The 24,354-nt window shown below is 40.5% G+C and overlaps 3 protein-coding genes across 9 annotated transcripts in view; 1 reads left to right on the forward strand and 2 right to left on the reverse strand.

Moving 5' to 3' along the window:
* Nucleotides 1-16: 16 nt before the first annotated feature.
* On the reverse strand, nucleotides 17-6,358 carry rabgef1l (RAB guanine nucleotide exchange factor (GEF) 1, like). Its single transcript, XM_035621709.2, has 9 exons — nucleotides 6,119-6,358; nucleotides 5,468-5,664; nucleotides 5,152-5,324; nucleotides 4,665-4,843; nucleotides 4,189-4,270; nucleotides 3,974-4,106; nucleotides 3,727-3,818; nucleotides 3,367-3,623; nucleotides 17-3,172 (listed from the first exon to the last, which is right to left on the reverse strand). Exons 2-9 carry the CDS (start codon nucleotides 5,638-5,640, stop codon nucleotides 2,735-2,737), a joined length of 1,527 nt encoding a protein of 508 aa, XP_035477602.2. The 5' UTR covers nucleotides 5,641-5,664; nucleotides 6,119-6,358; the 3' UTR covers nucleotides 17-2,734.
* A 184-nt stretch (nucleotides 6,359-6,542) lies between these two features.
* On the forward strand, nucleotides 6,543-10,085 carry LOC118295301 (caspase a). Its single transcript, XM_035621713.2, has 8 exons — nucleotides 6,543-6,704; nucleotides 7,695-7,976; nucleotides 8,123-8,211; nucleotides 8,423-8,599; nucleotides 8,688-8,913; nucleotides 9,024-9,170; nucleotides 9,272-9,381; nucleotides 9,501-10,085. Exons 1-8 carry the CDS (start codon nucleotides 6,698-6,700, stop codon nucleotides 9,609-9,611), a joined length of 1,149 nt encoding a protein of 382 aa, XP_035477606.1. The 5' UTR covers nucleotides 6,543-6,697; the 3' UTR covers nucleotides 9,612-10,085.
* A 1,429-nt stretch (nucleotides 10,086-11,514) lies between these two features.
* stx1a (syntaxin 1A (brain)) overlaps nucleotides 11,515-24,354 on the reverse strand; it is a 43,275-nt gene continuing 30,435 nt past the window's right edge. For 3 of the 7 annotated variants that reach the window (XM_035621714.2, XM_035621715.2, XM_035621716.2), the window contains 5 exons: nucleotides 24,077-24,150; nucleotides 23,517-23,625; nucleotides 17,284-17,357; nucleotides 17,054-17,188; nucleotides 15,017-15,452 (listed from right to left, as the gene is read on the reverse strand). In XM_035621714.2, the coding sequence (XP_035477607.2) occupies nucleotides 15,138-15,452; nucleotides 17,054-17,188; nucleotides 17,284-17,357; nucleotides 23,517-23,625; nucleotides 24,077-24,150 (707 nt within the window). In that variant the 3' untranslated portion in view covers nucleotides 15,017-15,137. Of the gene's footprint in view, nucleotides 14,214-15,016; nucleotides 15,453-15,956; nucleotides 16,000-17,053; nucleotides 17,189-17,283; nucleotides 17,358-23,516; nucleotides 23,626-24,076; nucleotides 24,151-24,354 lie in introns of those variants that run through there. The other 4 variants (XM_035621718.2, XM_035621720.2, XM_035621717.2 and 1 more) reach the window with 4 other exon arrangements.

Raw genomic sequence — 24,354 nt, forward strand, 5'->3', positions numbered from 1 at the left:
AGCACATGGGCACACATGCATTTTCAATTTTTATTAATCATCATCACACACCCATAGATGCAAATAATACTAATACTGCCCCAATAAGTTACATTTAAATAAAAGACAGAATCAAGTCACTTTCTCCCCAGTGATACAATAATAAACCTATGCGGTTACAAAGATGATGTTTCTCTTCCAATACCTCACCAATGGCTTCTGGATACAGTGCAATATGAAGTTATTCAAGTTGTTATTTGCATTAAATGCTTTTTTTCCCCTCAAGCTAAAATTGGAAAGTAACTGCACACTGACTATACTGTTGCAAATATGAACTAAGAAGATCCAGATTTAGTAATAAAAGGAATCGTTAGCTAATGAGAAAAGATTAAAAAGAAACAAACATGTACCTTCATTTTTCAAAACGTGAATCTCTCCCAAACATCGCAGGACAGACACATGGTTGAAAAACAGTGTTTGGAAACAGACCATTACACTGTTTTCAACATTCAAACAATGACTTCCTCTATTCAATGAATTTCATTAAGAGCTTTAAAAATCAAAACAGACAGAAAGTGCTTTAAAATTAACTGAACAAGTCGATATGATGTTGACTTTTTCTGCACTAAATCAACAGTTTTGTGATTATGGGAGAAACAGCATCATCTTTGCCTTCTAACCCAGTTCATCCAACAGCTCTGACAGAGCAAAAAAAAAAATCATCATATATTCAACCTAAACGCTGAGCATTTGCTATTTTTTGACGGGACAGTATTTAGGACACGCACTTGATAAGATAAATAACCAGATGACATTTTTATCTTCTTCTATTCAACCATTAGGATTCAAACAAAAAGTACTACTGTAAATATTACAGGATTGATGTCTCCTATTGCATTCAGAAGAATTGTGACCTGTCACGCTATAGAAAAATAAAATCACTGTACATCCAGCTTATGTCTGGAGTGAGAGGTCTGGCATGAAAACGAGACTACCAATATCGCCACACATACATACACACACACAACAGGAGGACTTAAGATTTGTCGATATTAACAGAACATGCAACTCACTCACTCACACGCAAATTTCCCGTCCGTCAAGGGGAATACACAGTTAATACATCATAAATCACGAGCATGAGCTGGAGGGTTATTTTGGTGAGAGGAAGTTTAGTTTTGAAACATTCAGATTTCTCCATTTCCCATTTTCCCCCAAAACATGTTTGACCGTAATGCACTGCTGCATCAGTAGATTTCAGCAGTGGCGGATCTCTGTGTCAATTTTACACATCACAAGATGACAAAAAAACGCCTTCGGGAAAGTTGGGATTAATTACAGAAACATGTTGAAATGTCACAACCAGCCATTTATCCCCACCTGCACAAATGTAACAAGGATGAAGTACTGAGGTACTGGAGATGTCACTGTGGTTGACAGTAAACTGGAGTGGATTCAGTCTCAGGATACTTTGCATTTAAAGCAGACGGTTGAAGTTGCCTGTCTGGGCGTCTCGTCAGGACGTCTCCTGTGGAAGGTTTCCCTGCCCACACCTCACTTGGAGGACACTCGGAGCAGGCTTCAGAGGACATGGCTGAAACTGCACTGAAACTGTAACAGAGGCCACGGATCAAGGACAAAAATGCATGGAGTGAACTTGGCCTGCCACGTGTGACGATGTGATGTAAAGGTGGTAACGTGCAAGAACTGTTGAATTCGTACTCCGCCCCTATCGCGAGAAACAAGGAAATGCAACCTTCACTTTTGACTTAGCTGGAATAAATCTAAACTCAGCACGACATTTTTACACACAGGGTTAAATTGATCATATCATTATAGCTGCTTTCACACATGCACCACAACCCTGAACTTTGAGACAATATTCTGAGTCCATATCAGTCTTACTGGACATTAAATGTTCTTTTCCAGGTCAATTCTGTTGTACAGCGCATGTGTAATGTCCGAAGGACTGAGCATGTTGTTGAAGTTTCTATCTCGCCTCCTACATGCTCTACCCATGCACCACCACCACTCTCCTAAACTCAACGGAATACTTCTTGTAGATGGGACTCATACAGACTAACCTGATCCTCAGAACACTGCCTCGAGTGCTGCTAAGAGTTTTATATGAAAACCTTTCCTCAGCTAAGCCGAAAACCCTTTTTTTTCCCCGCTGCACACAGAACCGATATGTATTGCTTTAGAATTGCTTACTGCCCCTTTATGGAACGGTTTTAAAAATGTGGGAATTGCGTGCCGGGTATCAAGGGAGAAAATTGATGCCGCTCTCATATTAGTCTGTTAAATATGAAGCTGGAGCGAGGGGACGGCTAGCTTAGCTTAGCTTAACACAAAGAGTCAGAAGTTTCTCTACAGGTGAGAAACTTCACACACAAAGAGAAGTCACCTCTTGTTTTTACAGCTGTCGTACAAACTAAACTTTTGACCTTTACAGGTGTTGGTAGGTAGACTTTGTGACTATTTACTGACATGAGTGAAATTGATCATGTCCTCTAAGTCTCTGCAAGAAAGCTATGTGCACATCCCTAAATACCAAACTACTTTGTTAAGTAAATTGCTCCATTACTTCTCAGGGTATTTCCAGGGCCTCAAGGACGATGGATGGATGGAATAGAGCTGGCTGCAGTGGAAATGGGATATATAGCTACTGTATGGGCATACGAACAGCAAAGTTTAACAGCGAAAATAAGGGGAAGGTGCAGCAAAGCCTCTAGATAGACCAGAGCTCTTCACATCAGCCCGCAAACACTTGCGGCTGCAGTGGTGGGGGCAGGAGCTCGTTCTCAACATTATCAGAGTCGATTGCCGATGATGCTGCTGTCGCGGTCGCGGTCCCACTCGCTGTGGTTGCAGTAGTGATCTGTGTCTCTGGCGGGAAGCTTTCCAGAGCGCTATGCACCTTCTGTTCCACTTCATCTGTCCAGTCGATGAGGTCGCTCTCCATTTGGCGAGCCTTCTCCATGACGCGCTCCTGCCGTTCCCCGAGCCCCGTCAGCAGGTCCAGCCGTTTGTGGACTTGACTGAGAGCGGAGCTGCCTGGGGAGCCGGAGGAAGCTCCAGTGGCCTGTGGCAAGGGGGGCGATGCCTGTCCCGACATATAGAGCTCAAAATCCTCGGAACTCAGGTTCAGTGACTGACCGTCCAGCTTCTCGATGAAGGCCACTGCGCAGCACTGGGAAGAGGGAACGAGGCGGGTCATTGACAGAAAATCAGTGTGAAATCAGATATATTTAGGTCGGAGTGGTGAACATGACCAATTAAAACTTGACAAAAATTTGAAAATGAATTGAGTGAAAGACGACACCAGAACACCAAAAGACTTTTAAAAGGGAAATATCGTACGGGAAAATCTCTATATCCCCTCACCAAATTAGTGAAGTAATAACCATCCTCTCCAGTCATGATTCTGCTGGGGTTGCAGAAGCGGGTGATGTACTGGATGTTGGATTGCAGTCGTGGAGGGTTTGCTTTCAAAACGATATAGATGAGCGTGGGGAGGAAGTCGTCCGCAGATGCGGCCTCTTTCTTGCTGATTTTGATGGCGTTGAAGATGTGCTTGCTGCAACGAGTGATGCACCCCAGTTTTTCCTTGGGCACGCACTTCGAATCCATTTCAATCACATCTGGTATGATGCAGAAATTTGAGGAGATAACAAAAGTGTTCATCTGAAAATCCTGGTGATCTCCGACAATGAACTTCTGATAAACAAACCTCAAGACGCTTACCTGTAATGGCTTTGACCACACTGTCAGAAACTTCGGGGATCTCCTCGTCTACAGGAACACACAGCATCTCAATGGTGACCCAGTGCAAGGCTCTGAGACAGAACACAATAAAATTTCAAATTAAGTGACTCTCAGATGTAGTCATTTTTATTTGCAGATGTCACCTTGTGCTCAGAGGGAACGCTGAGACATTAACGACGAAGTATCAGAGAAAATTCTAGCATCTTTACAGGTTTTGTTTGCAAACCTGATTCTCTTCTGAGTGGCCAGGTCTTTCTTCTCATCATCTGTGGTCTCAGGACAGAACACTTCCTTGTAGAGACGAGTCATCATGTACTTCTCTACTTCATCCATAATGCTCTCTACATGATCTGAAGAACCTATGAACAGAAGTATATTTAATGAAACAATGATTATTCTTGGAATCGGCTAGTAAATTGTGTTAAAAGAATAAAGCAGCACCTTTGAACTGGGTCTGGAGGCGATCTGAGAGGTTCTGGTAGAAATCTTGCACACACTCTGACAATTCATCAGCGCCCATGTCCTGCGTAAAACAAAATGGAATTCAACATTTTAGTTCTGATTAAATTTGACTTAGTTAAAATATGCTAACATGAGTCCTCCTGCAGTGGCCGTGGGTTTGACTTTGACCCCGGCCCCTTGCTGTGTGTCTTCCCCCACTCTCTCTCCCCTCTTCACACTGAAATACTGTCCCATTATTAAAGGCTTAAAATTGGCCCAAAAAATATCTTTAAAATAAGCCAACATTAATGTACAGTGACAGAGATCAAAATCAAACTTTCAGTGCTGTCTTTCAGAGTTAAACTTCAATCTTGACCTTAAGTTATCTGGACTTGGCACAACTATTCATAAATAAATTAAATAGTTCCTGTGAGCTCATTTCACATACAAACAACAAACAAGCCACTTAACCTCACCCTCTTATAGACCATGCCCTCGGTGAAGGCCCGACACTGTTTAAAGATCTCCCTGCCAGACTTCAAAGGCTTGAGGAAATCGATGAACTCTCGCGTGGCGTGGTCACTGTCCACAGAGGAGTGTCGGCTTGCAGAGGAGCTCGGGCTCGGGCTGGACTGTGTGTCCAAAGGAGCAGCATCTAGGGAAGACATTTAATATAATTTTAAATCAAAGCAACAAACGCTTTATTTAACCTGAATGTGTGCGGGTCATCAAGCTACAAGTGGTTTAACTTGAAAAACAAACAGGTCATTGGGCTTAAGTTTGTTTCTTAATGTTTCAGAAAGTCCCTTCCCCAAAAATGGTTCTGTAGCCAGCTGACAGTGAGTCAAATCAATAATCAATGACAAATATGACACGGTTATTTCTCAATTTCACTGCAACACTATAAAGAACCAATGTTTAATGGCTCGCATTTCTAACAGCTGCATATGCGCTAATGAATACCTTTTTTTGGTGGTGTTTTCGAGGAAGGAATAAAAAACTTTGTGACGGTGTTAACTTTGCTGGACTTTTCCTTGGTCTTTCTTTCTTCAAACTTGCTGAAGGGTGCGATGGCGGGCTGCGACTGGGTCCTCTGCTGTCTGCTTGCATATGCTTCCTCTTCCTCTCTCTGGAGCCTGGGAGGAGAACATATAATACAGCTGTAATAGTTGTCAAATGCCACAATGGACGCCAGAGCAAGGCAACAAAATGAGGAGGCCAAAGAATAAAATACAATATATATTTGCCAGTCAGGAGGACACAAGAGAGACAGACAGACCTTTCAGCAAGTGCCCAGTCTTCTTGAATCTGTTTTTGCTTTTCTCGCTGATATTCCTCTCGCCAGCACTTGGAGCACAGGCCTTGCCAGGCGTTGTTACCATAAAATCCACATCCTTTTGTGCAAAGCAGCTCCGATTGGTCCAGATGGATCCCACGCCGCTGGCTCATCATCCTTCCCTGAAGTCAGGAGGACTGCTGGGTGTGGTGGGGGAGACAGACCAGAAGACTTTAAAAACACAAGCAGAGACTACGAACTGCAATGCAGTGACTAACACTGTGCCTCGACGCGTGTCAAAAAGACGACAAGCTGTGTCAAAGATAAACGACACAGGCCCAGGCTGGGTTTATCCTTCGGGGGCAGTAAATCACATAACTAGCGACAGTTAAAGGAGAATCTCCACTCCTCCAGTCTACCACTTGACATTAGCTAGCTGATAGCTGGTAGCTGACTCTGAATTATCGATTGACAGCGCAGCAACGCCAACTCTTAAACGGTAAATCAACAGCGTTATCACTTTGTTAAGATTACACCCCACCATTTATTATTATTTATTTATTTTAAAGTTAAATTGTTGTGGCTAGAAACATCTTTGTCACACTCAAAACGCGCAGTCAACAAGCTCTTCCACAGCTAGCTACCAATGCTTACCATAGCCAATCACAGAGCTAGGCTGGGCTGAGTCGACGTCAATGAAGGCGCTACGGGTGGTGGGGTCTGTGTCAGCGTCCACTCGTACATTCGCAGGGTGAAGAAAGACTATCGAGTCACGTTATCGTCGCTCCAGCTCCGGCTCCCGTCTACTGTCGGTGGATGTTTACATGAGCCGAGCAGCTAGCTTCGTCCCCGCGCCATTTTGTCCCTCCGTTCATTCTTCTTCACTCGTGTTTGAGGTTTTCTAACGAGGGTTTAACTTGTTTGGCGCCACCTAGTGTTACCACGTCGAACCTGTCGATGCATCGAGGCACTTGACTTCAACTTTTCCGAAATAAAAAAAAAGCAAATACACTTTCTGTTTCATACAAAAGATCACATTTGTTCATATGAATGCATGGACACATTTAAAAAGACTCATGTTGTATATGATGGACACAAACCCACCAACAGTTACCAACCAGTTACGCCATTGGCACGGACACGCGCTCGCATGTACCAACAGGAACAGGTGTCAAGGTGTGAATCTGAAACTTGCTGTAGTCGATTCTTGCGGCAAGAGGAGACGTGTGAACAATGGCAGGTAAGAGGGGTTGTGGTCTCTCTGCACTTTGCAAGTGTCCATGTCGACACAACTCAACGACATCGGCTGTATGCGCTTTATCGACACTGAAGCTCAGTCGCTTCCTAGTTGAAACATATTCACAATGATTTCATGGGCTTTCATAGCTTTACAAAAAAAATTCCGTCATAAAAGTGCCCATGTCGAAAGTGAAAGGATTCTGCCTTTTTAAAAAAAATATATATATATATAGCTGAAATGTCGATTTACAAGCCCTTTGTTTACGATAAAACTAGTAAACGTTGAAATGACTGTGATATGTCTAACATTATATCCAAGGCTAAGTAATTTTTTGTCTTTTTAAGTGTTTGAAGTGCTCGAAGTAGACCATAAAGGCAGGTCAAAGTGCACAAGTCATACCATAAAGTTGTTTTTTCAACTGACCAATCTGATTTCTCTTGAAAGACAGTTATGTTAAGTCATGGGTAAGTTATGTTTGTATGGTGTGAACTTATTCGTAAGGCGAGCTGTGCAAGTGAAGTAGGAAAACAATGGTGTCAACATCTTCAATAATTCAAAAGGGAAGGGATGTTATAGTAAACACGTTTAAATGGTATGAATTCATTCATCCAGGACAAATGATGAAATCCTGTTCTTCACTATTAAGAAATGATCAAGTCACTGTGAGTTTATGCCCTGAATTAACTTTTATTTCTGTTACCATTGTTATTATTATCATAAATAACAATAACAATATTACTGCAATATATTTTTCAATATCACTGCGCTAAATATAGCCTACCAACAAATCACAGTTAATACATATCAGCAACATTCACACCATCTTTCTTCCTGGTTGGGGCCGAGGGAAAGTCTCAACAACAACAACAACAACAACAACAAGTCAAACACAATCTTCCCCACTTGAACAGGCTCTCACCCACCTAACCCCTCATTGAAATCACCTGAAGAGTCTAACATTTAATTTAACCCGTGCTCCTTCCTCGATAGCGGATCTCGCCAAGGTGCGAAGCAAGTTTGTGGACAAGGTGTCCAAAGCAACTCTTATCCAGCTCCTGGACGACATTTTAGAAGATTGCATTGTGAATGATGGGGAGAAAGACTCAATCCTCGAGGAGCACAACTGCAGAGCAGACAAGGCACGCAGCCTCTTTGACATAGTGAAGAAGAAAGGAGACAGTGCCAGCAGGAAGCTGATCGCCCACCTTCAGATCAGAGATCCTACACTTCACTCTGAGCTGGGCTTGTCCTGTGGTCAGCCGGCTCCACCAGGTGAGCTGACTCACCCAGTGACCACTTCATCCTACTTGTGTCCAAACCAATGTTGTATTTTGAGACCGTCATAATCACCAGGTCTTGTACAAAAATGGAAATACTTCACTTTGAACAGCAATGTTCTTGTGTTTTGTTGTTCCCAGCTGCAGAGCTCCGGGGGGACCAGGGCGGGTCAACCACACTCATCCCTACCACTGAGGACTTCTGGAGGGCGAAACGGAATGATAAAAATGTGAGTCATTCATTAAATCCACGTTAAATATATCATGTGAGGAATGATATGGAGAAAAAATGAGTTTTGATGCAACAACTTTTTTTTTTTTGCATCTCAGTTTACCTCAAAAGAAAGGTGTGGTTTATCAAATGGAAATACATTGGTGGCCTTAAATGTTTCTTATGAAAAGTTTTAACGTAGAAAATTTTTGCTTATTTTTTTTTTTCAGATCTACACTGTGACCAAAAATAATATCAGGAATCGTGTGGCCCTGCTGATCACAAATATAAAGTTTACTGATAAGAGTCTTAACAGAGAAGGGGCTGAGAGAGACGAGGAGAACATGGAGAATCTGCTCACAGATCTGGGATACGAGGTGGTGAAACACACAAACCTCACTGCAAAGGTACGTCATGTGAAAAGAAGAAAAAAAGGATATATTTTTCTGGTTGAATTAGGGAAGTAGTGACTGAAACCACATTTTCTTCTCACAGGCCATAGATGGCGCTCTATTGACGTTCTCTACACATCCAAAACTCAAAGACACAGACAGTGTGTTGGTGGTCATCATGTCTCACGGGAAACTTGGAACTATACTTGGTGTCGACGGGAAAGATGATAAGTTCCACATCGACAACATTTACAAACACTTGGGTTCAGAAAAATGTCCGGCACTGCTGGACAAACCCAAAATCATCATCATCCAGGCCTGCAGAGGAGGTGATTCTCACCTATTCTTCCATATATACCTAACTTTAATACTAAGTTGTTCTGCTAAATGAACGTCTTGTTTGCTGTGATAAAGTGAGAATTTTTTCCCCACGTTTCAGTACATGAAGGATCTGTGCGTGTAACCACTTGTGCTACCGTGGACTCTGATGACGATGACATGTGTGTTGACGAAATAAAGGACGATACTTTAAGGCGATTTGCACACAGGGAGAAAGACTTCATCTCTATTCTTTCCTGCACCCCTGGTCAGTAACTGATATATTATCTGATCTTGTTCTAAAACTCATAGTAATTCATAGTAGCTACCTCAATGTATTAAATGTATTTTTTGTTGTTTGTCCTGCAGATACAGTCTCATATAGACACAAAGGTTCTGGGTCTTTTCTTATCCAGTACATTGTTGACATATTCAACAGCGTCGCACGTGAGGATGACATTGAGGAACTTTTTAGAAAAGTAAGTTTAAAGTTTTGAGTGTAAAATATGCATATATAATGGTTGTAAAAAAGAAATGTATTGTCTTATTTGTGTAAGGCTTACATTAATTTCATACACTGTTTGTTTTAACCACACAGGTCATGCAACGCTTTGAGTCTCCCCTTGGCGAAAAAAGACAGATGCCAGTCAAAGACAGATGCAGTCTCACAAAACGCTTCTACTTCTACCCAGGTCTCAGTACCATTTGAAGTAATGATGTCGATTATTTTCTTTGTGAATCTGGTTGTCTGACAGTTTGTAAATTTCTTGAAAATTATGGAGCAATAACGGACTTTTTCAGTTTATAGTTTGTGATTCAGCCGTGTCCCTTTGAATAAAAAAACAGAAAAATTAGATATTGAATGATTATCTGCACCAAGCCGTTATTTTAAAGTGCACATGCAAAATGATTCACTAGTCACTATGATTAACTATTTTAGACCTTGTCATCAGACACCATACAGCACTGCAATTAACTCATAGTGCGCACACTGCAATCAATATTGTGTCTTTATTTTTCTTTATAAGACCTGCACTTAGATAAGCTATTTTTAAAATGTTGTGTTATCCATGCTAAAACAGTTAAGCTTCTTCTAATCAACTTTATACAGGTTGGGCATTTGTACTGTTATGCTCTTTGATAATGTGTGCTAATGGCACAATAAAAGTAATTGACCTGAAAATTCTGAGAAAGTCTTTTTGCAAAATCATATCCACATCTGCCGGTGCAAACCAGTTCAAAGGCCATATTCTTTGTTCTGTAGTATTTTCAGCTTCAATTGATGTTATTGTTCCTCTTTCAAAATTATTTTCAAAGTAAAATTGTTGTAGTGATCAGAAATGTAATTTAATAAGCTGTTAACATAATGTGAAAACTCGAATAACAGTCATTGGAGGGAGCCAAAGTAGAGGAAACCATGTTAGGACTGTTTCTTAGACTTTGCCTTGGAGGCTACAGTATATGTTTAAGTATTTAGAATAAAAGTAGAAGTGCATGATTCTTAGACACACAATTCTAAAGAGATTTTTATTCTGATTTACGTGAAGTTACTTCTGTTTAAATGCGTAGATGTAGCATTTCCCTATTTTCTGTTTTATTACCAAACATTAATACAATAGTCAAATATTAAGAGAAAGTGCTGCTCTGCAGTGTATCTGTTACATTAGTCTAACTAATCTTTTTTATCCTAGTATGTATAGTGTGTAGTGTGAGAATTATGGTCTTGCTACATCATGCCACAACTTTTAGCATCTACTCAAGGCGCTTTACGGTACAAGTCACATTCACACATGGCCAGTCAGTGGTTTTGGAGGAGCTGGGGATCAAACCACCGGGCTTCTGTTCAGTGGACGACTTGTTATCTCCTGAGACACATCTGACCCCTGAGAACAGCTGCAACACCCTTTAGACAAAAAAAAGGAAGACAATTTCATGACAATGATTTTCATCAATTTCTGACAACATTTCTGTCTATTTTCATGTGATTCACCTCAATATTTTAGTGACATTAATATTCAGTAACTTCCTCAACATTTATCATTACCCAGAAAGCTTTTAGTCATGTTTGATCCTTGATTTAGTGGACAAATAAAGTTTTTCAGGACGCTCGCTGTGGCTCAGGAGTCGTTTGACCGCCAACCTTCGATCCCCAGTCTACATGCCGATGTGTCTATGAATGTGTGTGAATCGGTGAACGTGACTTAACTGTAAACTGTTTGAGTGGTCTCTATGACTAGACTCGCTGTATAAATACCATCCATTTACTGTGATGAAGATGAGTGGCCTGAAACGTCGCCTGTACAACACAAAATAGACATTACAACTGAATAACTGTCATATTTTGAAATTGGAATGTAATAGTGCAGGTCAAATGAACATGTACAAAAACAAAAGTCTTTTAATACATTTGTACTTTTAATTGTGTAAGTTTTTAAATCTTCTTTCTTGATTCTCCATATCAGCAGTAGCGAGTGTAAAGTTATTATGGCCCCCAGTTATGAGAATACAAGAAAAGTTGAAAGAAATACCATAATTCCCTTTAGGGACATTTCGAAATATACAGTACTGTCTGTGTAAATGCATGCATGTAAATCAAAGCAAAAACTCTGATGTGATTCCTCAGACAAACTTTACTTGAAAAACAAAAAAAACAAAAAGATTTAACAAACAAAACCACTTCTTCACAATACAACACAAAGGCAACAAGTTGAGTAGGCAACATGGTAACATGTTTGCATTGTGCATGTCTGATATGTCGCCAGAAAACTGAGATGAGTCTTTCACAGGGCTACTTTGAATTCATGCTGACGCCTTCATAGACGGCAGTTCATTCATGAAAATAAACAGAGAAGTAGATAGAAAGATAAGCTCTGTTAGAGCTCAGGGTTTTAAATAAAAATTCTTAAAACAACAAGGGTTTGTCACGTATCAATCCAACAACACTCAGATTTCAACAGCTTATTTGAACATACTGGCAGTGTAATAGAGTGCTTTATATCCATTTACACTTTTACACATTTACACAAAACAAACAGACGACTTCTAACAAGCACTCATATTCTCATCCCACGACTCGCACTCCCACGTGTACTTTATGTATGCATGCACTCACTCACACACACTAGAGCCACAGTCTGAAAGGCTGCACGACTGCTAAGGCCGGATGAAACTCAAGTTACAGTAGCATTTCTTCTGTGAACTACAAGAGATGACATTAGAAAAAGGTTTGGCAGTGTGACGATTCTACGAGCAAAATATCCCCACGTCAGTACAGCTGTCTTCTTTCCCTTTTGAAATAGAATACAACTTTACAGTGAACGAAACCATGCAGGGCTTTTGAAAGGGAGGAATAGGACATCAGAGACATAAAGAAAGAAGACTAGAAAAGATAAAGCAAATAAACATGAAAAAAAATGGGTCTATAGATAAGGTGGCTTTGAAAACACTGCGGATATGTGGCCTGATACTTTGCCTGTACAACACAAAACGAAGATTACAACTGAATAAATGTCATATTTGGAAGTTGGAATGTATTAGTATAGTGTTACATAGCATTTTAGTAACTTTTTCATTCAAGAATTCACTTTTGGAAACATCATATCTTTGACAACACTCAACACTCAGAGAAACATGATGCAGCACCACACATTTACAAAATAGCAACTCATGCGAAAAAACACCTCTGGCCCTGTACTCTGTGTTAAAAGTTTGTCGCACAGAAGCCACCGCACCTTGTGCTGAACGTGTATTAGATTGCATTCATGAAAACAGGAAACTGAAAATGTATATCTTCTCTGTTTTTGCTATGTTTTGTTTGTGTGTGTGTGTGTGTGTGTGTGTGTGTGTTTTAGTGTGTCCGTGGCCGAGGTTTAGGCTAGTGTTCCCCCAACGATGGAAGCAACTACAATTCCCAGAACCACACAGCATATAAGAATCATAATTTTCTTCTAAATAGTGTCAACAAGAGGTAAACGGTCGTCCATGGCAGCAAATGGGAAGAAGAGGAACACATGTTAGAAATATGAATTTATACTTTAACACATTTAAATAGTATTTATAATATTCAGAACAAAATGCAGTTCAGATGAAAGCAGGAGGACAACAATGTAGTTTGGAGAAAGACATTTGGATTTAATGTATCTGATGATGTTTGTGTATGGAGTGTGGTTTAGAAGGATTTCTTCATCATCCAACTTCTGCATTTTGTTCAGAGTACATTTACAGTAACAAAATTCAGTACATTCACACAAGCCACAAACACATTCACTCCAGCATTTAAATCCACTGTGTAGAGGAGAATCCCACATTTTTGGGGACATCTGGTGGTAGTGGAGGGTAACATGACGACAGCGACACACAATACAATCAGATAACAGATTGTTTATTTTTTCTATGAAAATCCACACAGTGGCGTTAAAGCAAACTTCATTGTAAATGATGTCTTTTTTAAGTTTGCGTTCCTGCATTCCCTGAGTTCATAAACAGTCAACATCGAACTCATCTTTGCAAGAACATGATTAGTTTATTTTTGTCCAGTTGCCAAAATGTCTAACTTTTCCTTTAATGCAACAAATATTATCAGAGTTCTTAATGATTCATTTTAATTTGTTTTATGTTCTTTGATTCATGCACTCAGGTCTCTCTTGAAATGAGATCTCCTTCTCAATGAGACCTGCCAGATTAAATAAAGGTTCACACACACACACACACACACACACACACACACACACACACACACACACACACACACACACACACACACACACACACACACACACACACACACACACACACACACACACACACACACACACACACACACACAAGATGCTGACTGTTCATGAACTCACTCAATGCTGAAGTGAAAGTTTTTCATTGTGCTTCATCACACACTTATTCTGATTATCAATTCAGTTCTAAACATGCAAAGTTCTTCACAAGACTTAACAGAGCGTGCACAAAACAAAGGTGTGTGAATCATGACACAAACGGACTGACTGTTTAGTTTAGAAAAAAAGTATATAATAAAAATGCATCTAAAAGTTATCGTTAAATATGAGACGGACTGAATTCATTCATACCAGAAATGTAAGTCTTCTGACAATTAATGAGCAGTTGCTGACTGCACATTACAGAGCCCACCACATCACCTGAATGGTTAGTATTTAGTCTTTGCCCCCTAAAGGAGGCATCACGTCAGGCCCTGTCTGCTCTGTGGGGATTTCTTATGGTCCTAACTGAGTCCAACTGTGAGGCAAATAATGAGGATGATCAGACATAGTGCAACACAAGCTGCTATCAGGATCACCTTCTGGATGGAGGAGAACGAGAGAGGGGAAAAAGGGGGGCCAGAGTCAGATAATGATTCAGTGGATGTGGAAGAGAACGAATGAGAAACAGTGGCAGAGGGAAAGGAAATGAGAGGAAGAAATAGACTCCAATGCTGCCCAGACTAATAAGAGAATAATTACATATAGATCATAACCCTTATAGTTAATTGGGCTCATGTGATGTATGAAATTTCTCTACAGTACCTTTGTTATAGATCTTGACCAAGGGGTGGCGCAGTTGATCTATGCAGGTGCAGGTTTTTAAAAGACGGAAAGCTGAGAGTTTCATGAGATAATCCACACCACTCTCACGTTTGGCAAGTGAGAAGCCAGAGTAGCCGGTTAGCTTAGCTTAGTATAAAGAATGAAAACAGGGGGAACAGCTAGCCTCGAAAAAAAAAAAAATCCTCCTGACAGCACCTTTAAAGCTCTTCTGACTGATTAAAATGTAATATATCTTGTTTAATCTGGACAAAAAGAAAAGTGTTAAATGACAGCTTGATTGAGAGAGAGCTTGATTTTGTATTTGTACCACTTATTTCTCCACTTGCTTGCTTACTTATTTCAAGACCTCTCTGTAGGAGGTGATGTTCAGGTGATACAGCAGGCGGTTCTGTGCACTGTGCAGTCTACAGAACACATGACAAGAGAGCTCACACACACACATGACAGTGACTGCACTACACCGTAAACAGAACATGCAATGCTTCTGAAGTCATCGATCACTTTTCCATGTGATAGCTTGTTTTTGCACATGCATTAGGTTGTTGTACATGTGACTCACCCTCCGGGCTTTACTCTGGTATTTTACCGCCTTCTTCGTGTCTGACACTGCCCTCTCCACATAGTCTACCGAGTGCTCCACATTGTACTCTATGCGGTCTATCATTTCCCCCTAGGAGAGGTTAGTAACAGACATGCCGACAGGAGGAAGACAGAGGGGGCCAGATGTGGAGGCAGGAGTAGGAGTGGATACAGGCGAGGGAAAGGGTGGGGGGCATAATGGGTAAATGTGAAGGGGAAGCAGAAAGAGGAAAGAAAAGAGAGGGGAAAAAAAGAAATAATGACATGAGAATCAGTTTGTCGACTGTGTGCAAGTTGCATCTCACCCGTCTGCTGGTCTTATTGAACTTTTTGCATTTTGGGATGCCCTCCTTTGCATGCTCCACGTACTCATGAGCCTCGAGCACACTCCGCTCAATGTTGTTCACCAACTCACCCTGCACAAAAAACAACAACAAGAGGAGTCATTTAAGCAGTGGTGAGAGCATACATCCACCACCTCTATTCATTTAAAAAAGCACTAGATTTCATATACTAGTCTGATGGATGTTTAATGCATCATTTTTATCAGTTACATTAGCTCTATTATTTATATATTTTTACACTGAGGTCAAGTTTCATTCTTATTATTTGAGGATTTCAGACACTTGTATTGTTCTATTATGCAATTGTTCTTTTCTCATAACTATTCAATTTTTTTTGAAACTTTAATCAACAAAGGCAGCAGAGCCCATGTTTGAATCAGAATTCATCAACATAGAACACCTCAAAGTTTATATTTAGCATTCACCCAGAATTGTTTTGGAAATGTTTTTAAATAAATCATACATTTTACAATTCGAATGGCTGTTATGGTGAACCAGTGGATACAGCTCGACATGCATGTATTGCAGCAATGATTTTTAGTATGACTTAAAAGAGAGGAATCACAAGAAAATTACCTTGCCATATTAACAGTCGAGCGCAGTTTTCTTTTCCGTAGAACTTAGAATCATTGTGTTTGTCGTTGTGGTGTTATGTAGTGTCGAAAAATTGAAGGAAAGACAAAAGAGAGCATTGGGGACACAGAGAGCAAAGCTGAGAAAAGCTAAATTAACAAAAATACCAGACTCAAGTATAATCTTAAATTATTTGGTACTCAGTCAATAAAGAAAAGGGTTAGTTCATTGAATTATTTTCATATAAAACATTAATATGAATGTCAAGAGACTAAGAGTATACAAACAGAAACACACACAGTACTACAGAATTATTAGACGATTAAGCAATTATCTCCCACACCAAAATTATGAAGGAAAGCCTGTTGTTGCTTAGTGCTGTCACTACAATTCAATGAAATTCATCACTGTGCATTTTCTCTTCTTCATGTTTTCTCTCAATCAGACCCCCTCATCTTACAAGGCCAATGTTGCTGTAATATTTAGGACTTGTTTATAATTTAATGCTGTGACAAAACAGTAACGCTGTTGAGTTGCCAACTTGACAAGTCCCAGATGTCAGAGTTTCCTTCCAGCTCATGAATGCAGCATAATAGTTGTGTCAAAAAAAATGGCAGAAATCCCAAACACAGATTATCACTGAATTCCAATCAACTGATCATTGGGCCAAAAATGATCTTGTCCTCGAAAATTCTGTCTAAAATTACTGAGATATTTAGCAAACAACCAGATGGAGCTGAAAACATAACCTGCTCCAACTCCGTTGGCACAGGTAGGTCTATATTTATACTAATACACTCCACAACTTCTATGCAAATTAAAAGACATGCCAATTTCTGAATATGAAGTGTAGTTAATTTTAATGATAGGGAGCTACAGCAGGTTAGCATGCTTAGCTGGTTAATGATTTTAATATTGCTGAACCTCTGCATTAGCCAGGGCACCAGTTCAAACCACAACTCAGAAGTGAGGAAATTAACTCTATACCCTCTGCGATGGCAGATGGACTGCCAGTTAAAGGATGTATTCATAATTTTTTCAAATACCCAAACCACACAGTTGTAGCTATTGTGAGAAAGAGAGAGGATAAGTATCTTCACCTGGTTCTCCACCAGCATGGCCATGTCCATGAACATGTCGTGAAGCTCTCTAATACTGTTTTCCAGCTTGATGATCTCAGTGTGCCGCGTCTCGATCTCATTCATAGCTTGCTGGGTGATGTTATCCATGATGATCTAAGATGGTGTAGCAGAAAGACAAATTAGAGGAGCACAATTAGATTGAAAACAGGCTTTGTGCGCATTCATGTCGCATTTGTTGCACCACTCACTCCTGAAGTGAAGATAGCTGGGTTGTCACTCTCCAACATGCTCTCCAGCTCCTCATTCGTTGTATTCCTCCCGGCTAAAGAGGACACACACACACACACACACACACACACACACACACACACACACACACACACACACACACACACACACACACACACACACACACACACACACATACGGAATAAATTATAACGGTTAAGAGATTTACAAAGTGTGTTGCTGTTACCCAGGAATAAGACAGTGTAATGTAACGCTAATGGATTTAAACAGTCTCCAAAGTAAACTGGATGAAGACCATTAGGAATGAAAACTCCCTGGATGACAGTAATGGTCATCACAGTAATGAACCCCTTCCTTATGTCTGAGGATTCAATTAAATATTTCTAACTCAAACCTTTTCTTCCTGCTGATTAGAATGTCACAGAGTTTAAATCTATGATTGGGGATTCGTCAGTTTTAAAAGGGACATATTAGGCTCATATTCAGGTTCATCATTTGAATTTGTGTTTCTACTTAAAAAGTTTTACATGCTCTAATGTTGAATAAACACATCAGTTTCTTCATACTGTCCATTTCCGCAGCTCCTCTTCACAGCATTTGTCTGAAACACTTGGTTTTAGCTCCCCTCTCTTTAAGGCCCCCCTCTTGATAAAGCCCAGTCTGCTCTGATTGGCCGGCTGGCCCACTCTGTTGAGCAGAAGAGCTCTATGGTGACAATGGTGATGGAAAAACTGAAAAAGCATAATATGTCTCCTTTAAAACCATGCATCTAAAATGTTTAGTTGACTTCAACATTAAACACAGAGCTGGGTTAGTTATCGTGCTGTCACAGAACCACCAGCCCTGCGCTCTCACCACCAGACGAAGATTCATTAATGCAGCACTAACAGGCCTACATTTCAAATACTACCAAGTAAACTTTAAACAGAATGGACCAGCTCAGCAGTTCAGACATTTTTATTTCATCTTCCAATTCATACTGGCCAATGTGGTTTGAGCTTTTTATGTACACTCAATTGGTGTGATACAGTTTTTGTGCCCATATGAGGTCTTCCAGATCCTGCTGCCTGTCAGATGAATGTGAACATGTTCATGGATGTAAAATTACTTCTCAGTAGATCAATTTATTGAGGTAGATTTCATCTGATTTGAATGTGTAATGGAAAGAAAATGACTCATGAAAACATACTGAGCAATTTCCGTTTGTGTAGTACAAAGAGAAAAAGAGGATCACCACCTGGTAATTCAGACCTTCCCCATCTAATCTACTGACCCTGCCTCTACGACAGCACATTTTATTGGTTCTTCCTTTTGATTTGCTCCTCGTCCATCTTTATTTCCCCCGACAGAGTTGTCCTACTTTATAAACATTCCCCTGCACCCGCTCTAATATCCTTGTGTCTGAATGCTAAGTTCGCCTGCAGAGCTGCCTTATTTCTGCCCCACTGACATGGTAAGTAACAGTCAGACTCACTCAGCATCACCTCCAATCTTTCCTTTGCACATTTTAAAATCTTCTGTTGGGCAATACTGTACATACAGTATGTATCCCCATAAAGGTAGTTAGTTCTGTGCTTGTCAACAGCATGTCAAGGACCAGAGGGTTGATATGAAATAGAGTGAAGAAAAATATATAATCTCAGTAGTGCAACTACATGAACTTCAACCAATGACAACAAGTTAACAATATATCATAGATATACTGTCTGGCTGAAAAGAAACCGTTTAAAGAAAAACACAGATATTTTAAAAGATTAAATAAAAGCAGCAATGCCACAATGAAAAAAATACTACCTACAAGTAAATGTTCTGCAATGAAAGCAATCGTATTATCAGAAAAATTTACTTAAAGGACCAGTGTCTCTAAGATGATGATAGACGCCCACTTGTAGCGCTAGTGGCATCTAGCTTAACAACCGTATAGTTAATTTGTCCGGTCCCTTGGATACAACCAGAGCAGACACACCACTTCGAGAATCCTGTTGTAAGACACATGTCCTGCCCCTCACGATCGTCTGACCAGCCGGGAAACGTAGCAAACCAATTGTGTTGTTGCACTGACAGTTTAATCTGACGGTGGCAGCAGGTGCAGGTGGACTTTGAATAAGCATGAAATTACTTGTTTAATGCATCAACTGTATTTATTGAAAACATCAGACATAAACTCTTGCATTTGTTCCAAGTGCTCTGGTGAGATGAGCTGGTGCCATCCAGTCTCTGGACTCTGAATTGAGCATAGTAGAAGTATAACCTGTGGGGGAAAAGTGTTTTAAGCCTCATTTTTTGGGAAAACTTGTCGTTTTAACACTTATGACAGGTGATTCATTTTGTTTTAATGTGCCGTGACAATTGTAAATGAAGTTATGGGTCTCTCCCCAGCCATATTTGGCCTGGTCTTGTTATCCTGAAATAACTACCCAGGGGTGTTGCCAAGATGGCTGTAGAGTGGCGAGACTCGCCAATAAGAACTTTGATATGTACCGGCAGGCATACCAGACCTTTGTCAACGAAGCAAATTAATACATTTTCCAAGCTATTTCTTTAAAACACATTATATTACAAATAAAATAAATGGACCTACACCTCTGGCTTTTGCCAGATATCCCTCTGCATTTTCTTTGCAATATGGTTGGAGACTTTGGAGGCAAAAATATCATGACCTAATCATGTTTGTACGTGTGATAAAGACTGGTGGTCGGTGTGGGGGGCCTAAGTGGCCGACCAGGTGATGGTGAGGGAGGATGGTCGAGGGTCAGAGCCAATGATTGCCTTCATGAACAGAATGCTGATGAAGCTGCTCTCCAACATTTATCGGCGCATTAGCGTGCGTCCATTTGACTATTTGTTGATATCCATTAGAAAATACTTTGCCCATTCATTTTAGCCCAAATTTCAGATCCATGTCACACAGCAATGTTCCTTTAATTGTGGTTAAATGGTCCCACTGTTTCATTACTGTGCTTAAGAATCTACTCATGTCCAGCAATGACATTTTGCGGTTTGACAAATGAGAGAATGGAGACAGCACACAGAGGAGGAAGAGACCACGTTCACCTCATTACTGTGATCAATTCCCTATTCTCCCAGCCGCTCTGATGATAAATAATCTCTCTATCATTAAGGCTAAAACTACAACATTAAAGAGGGTCAGAGTTAGAGTTGAAGGACAGAGAGGCGACAATGAGTCATGGATAATTGTGTAGGAAAAAAAAATAAAGGAAACGAAGGCACTCTGGTGCTACCCCATCCCTATTTATTTCACTTCCTACACGCACACACACACACACACACACACACACACACACACACACACACACACACACACACACACACACACACACACACACACACACACACACACACACACACACACACACACACACACACACACACACACACACACACACACACACACACACACACACACACACACACACACAAAGGCTTGACAGGCTCAGAGGGAGGCTCTTATTTGTTACCATGGTGACCCAAACCCTGAGAAGCCTTATACAGTATGAAGCCAAGGAGTCTCACTTCACGCTTAGCGTTTATGGGCTATTAAATCATTCATACTATGTTGCTACCAGTAACAGTATTATTTAATTTCCATTATTATGTAACACAAATGAAGTGAGACCCCCAAGTAACAGAGAGAAAATGCAAATCGCACAAATGCTCAAGCATGCAGAGTGCAAGAAGCAAATGATTTTCATGCTCCTTTTTTTCCCACTGCAATTTCCCCTGCGAAGGAATGAACCCCCCCCCCGCCCTTACAGCTTATTTGCACATGGTTAATCTGTTTTGTTATACAAGAACAACGTGTTTCTGTATATCTCTATTTTCCCTAGAAGTGTGAATGTGTCTCTAGCAGCTAAAGGAGCGTCCGCTGGTGAATAAAACAAAACAGTGAAATGTCAGAGGCCCTGCAAGGCCTGCGACTGCTATCCCTCAACCCTGGTGAACCTACCTCTCTACTCTCTGTGTCATCAAGTAAATACATTTGTGATATGTTAATCAATAACAAACTACTATGCTACAGATTTGCGTCAGAAGAATTTAAATCAAAGAGAAAGAGTAGTTTGCATGATATGCATATTTGCTTTGAGAGTTAAATGATAGCTTTGATATTTTAAGTCAGTAAATGGTTAGCTTAGCTTAGAATAAAGCCTGATGTCGAGGGAAACAGATCGCCAGTCTCTGGCCGAAGAAAAAACAAATCAGCCTTCTGTCTTTGCAAGATGTCATACCAGATAACCTAGATTGTTTTAACTAATGATGTTTAGAGATGCTGTGAAGAGCCAGACTAGCTGCCTCCTCCTGTTTGAGGTCTATGGGCTTGGCTGAGCTGACCATACCCTGGTTTCATATTTAACAGACAGTCAATAGAGTGGTATTGATTTTCTCATCTCAGTCTTGGCAATATAAAGACAAACGTGTATTGTGGTCAGTTTACTATGGGTGGCATCAAAAATTTATTTTGTTTTTAACAGGTGGTTACTAGTGGAGCAGACTTGACACTTTCCAACAGAGAGATTGCAGTGAAGCAACACTTTTTAGGCCTGTTTTTAAGTTTCTTTCAGCAGACCTGAGCTAAAATGAATGTTAGAAGAGAGGCCCATCAACTGCCAGGAGCATTGATTTTTCTCCCTCTTTGATATCAGGAGTTTATATTTGGACTTGGTTACTGTGGCACTGCTGGCCATGCAAAAGGGGAAATGCTGTTTTCCTGACTACGACTTGTTTATCTCACACAGTCTTGTTTCTTTTATGTCTGGATCCAGCAGGTTTGAGTAAAGGTGAACAGGAAAGAGGGAAAGCGGTGGAGGAAACATCAATTCTCTCACAGACTGGACTAGATTTCCATCTGTGTGTCACACACTTATTGATTCACACACAAACAAGTTAAAGGGCTTAACACAACAGAAACACAGCTACAGAATCCCCAGAGGAATTAAATTGTAATTAAATAGATCAACATATGAACCAATGTAATCTGAAGGTAAAAGCTTTAATTCCTTCCCCATCCAGTGTGCTTTTAATTCAATCTCTGAACTCGCCCTGTGTATATAATTCCCTCCTTGACAACAGGTGATATCAGCTCAGGCTTCCTGTGACTCCACCAGCTGACAAATCAAATCCAAATGGATCTGGAGGAGCTCAAGGAAAAAGTGAGTCAGACGTGTGTGTGTGTGTGTGTTTGTGTGTTCAACTCCACAAGGAGGGTTTGTGTTAGCCATCTACTGGACCACATTTAGTGTAGATCCAGTATATTAGGTGGAGCTCACACATACAGAACTGGCTGCAAGTGTCCACTCTAAACTGACAGATGGACAGAGGAAATTATGACGCCAAGGGCCCAGCAACACAACTGCCCCTGCTCTCCTCTGCTATTATCACAAAATGAGTCATAGTGTTTTCCTCTTTATGCGTGTGCTTTTGTGTATAAGGTGACTATCACAATGACAGTTGGGGGCAGCTGGTGCCATGGTGCAGCCTGCCAGGATGCCGTGTCAGTTGCCTGGTCCAGGAGCCCGGCGGCCTGCGGCTAATACCTGTCAAATCATATCACACATACATGTGTGACAGGAGTGAGAGCGGCTGCAGAAACCTGGCATGTGCATGCATATGGGCGTGGGCGTTGGTGATGTATGTGTTTTGGAAAGTGCTTTCAGTGTGAGAGTGTTTGTTTTGGTACACTACACCACACAAATTCCAATAAAATATGGATGGGATAAACTGAAATCTCTGTACAAACAAAATAAATGAAGGACATATCATCAGATGCACTCCAGTTATTATGGTATGGCTTAGAAGTTGGCCTTAATTTATTACATTAATGAATTATGTGTTATGTATTTATAATTTTTCAAAGTTTTGTCAAAGTTTGTGTTCTGTTTTACCTGGATGTGAGAAAAACAGAAACTTTGGGAACAATAAATTTGAGAAAAGTTGAAATACATGGCAACAAGCCACTGTTTTAACAGGACTTAAAGTGTGTACAGTAGTGCAGTGTCAAGTGGCCAAAGCATGTTAAGAGGTGATTATCTAATCTGATTTATGACAAGCGCAAATAAATCTCATTGCTAAATCAGTGTTTAAAGAACTTTACCTAAAAACAAACACTGTGTGACTGAAGACAGACAAATAGATGTTCTGGATTCATGCAGTGTTATCTATGTACTCAGTCAGTGTGGGGGGTTAGTGGAGGGTTTAGTCTCCCAGGTCTACTCACTGATCTCCAGCTGTCTCTGAATGCGTCCCTTGCAGCGCTCCCTGTAGTCCGACTGTGTGGTGTTGTATTCTGACATCACCTCGACAAACTTACGGGACAGTGTGGAGTGCTGGAGACACGGCGAGGAACAACACAACAATTCACTGGAGACACCAGCATGAGACATAACTTCATAAATCCAGAATATTCCTGAATATTTCCAAGCAAGTTTCCAGTACAGTACGTAGTGTGTTCTCACATAAAGAGTGACATAAGAAGTCAGAACTCACACTAAAAAACACTTGATTTGCAGGTGGTACTAAGAAAAGCTCCACAAAAGTTTTTGTGTAAAAAAAATAGGCTGTTTATGTATTTTTTTCTTTTCCTCCAAAACATTTTGCTTTACTAGGGGAAGTTAAATTGACAGTGGTTTTCTAAAGTTGCAGTTTTACTGGTGTCCTGATTTTCTATCAGTATACTATGATAGTTAGTATAACATATACTATGCACAGTTAGTATGTACTGTAGTATGCAACTGGGACACAGTTGTGGACTCTGCTGCTTTCCCTCCTCGACTGTACCTGTGTTTTACGTATCCTCAGGTCGGCTGATGACCTATTCTGCCCTTCCTCTTGCTCGATGGTTTGCAAGATACCTGGACGGATACACAAACATATACATTCACTCACCTGGTCAGTACTCGTCCTTAAAAAATGAACAGACACCAAGTAAAAAACAAAATGAAGTCCACAGCACCGTTGGCCCCGGTTCCTTACACAACACAGAATAAATGTGTTGAATGAAATAAACAACATGTTGATGATTTTAGCAGTAGTGGGGCTAGATATTAACTAAATAG

The sequence above is a fragment of the Scophthalmus maximus genome, chromosome 11 (assembly GCF_022379125.1).
Source record: "Scophthalmus maximus strain ysfricsl-2021 chromosome 11, ASM2237912v1, whole genome shotgun sequence".
NCBI lineage: Eukaryota > Metazoa > Chordata > Actinopteri > Pleuronectiformes > Scophthalmidae > Scophthalmus > Scophthalmus maximus.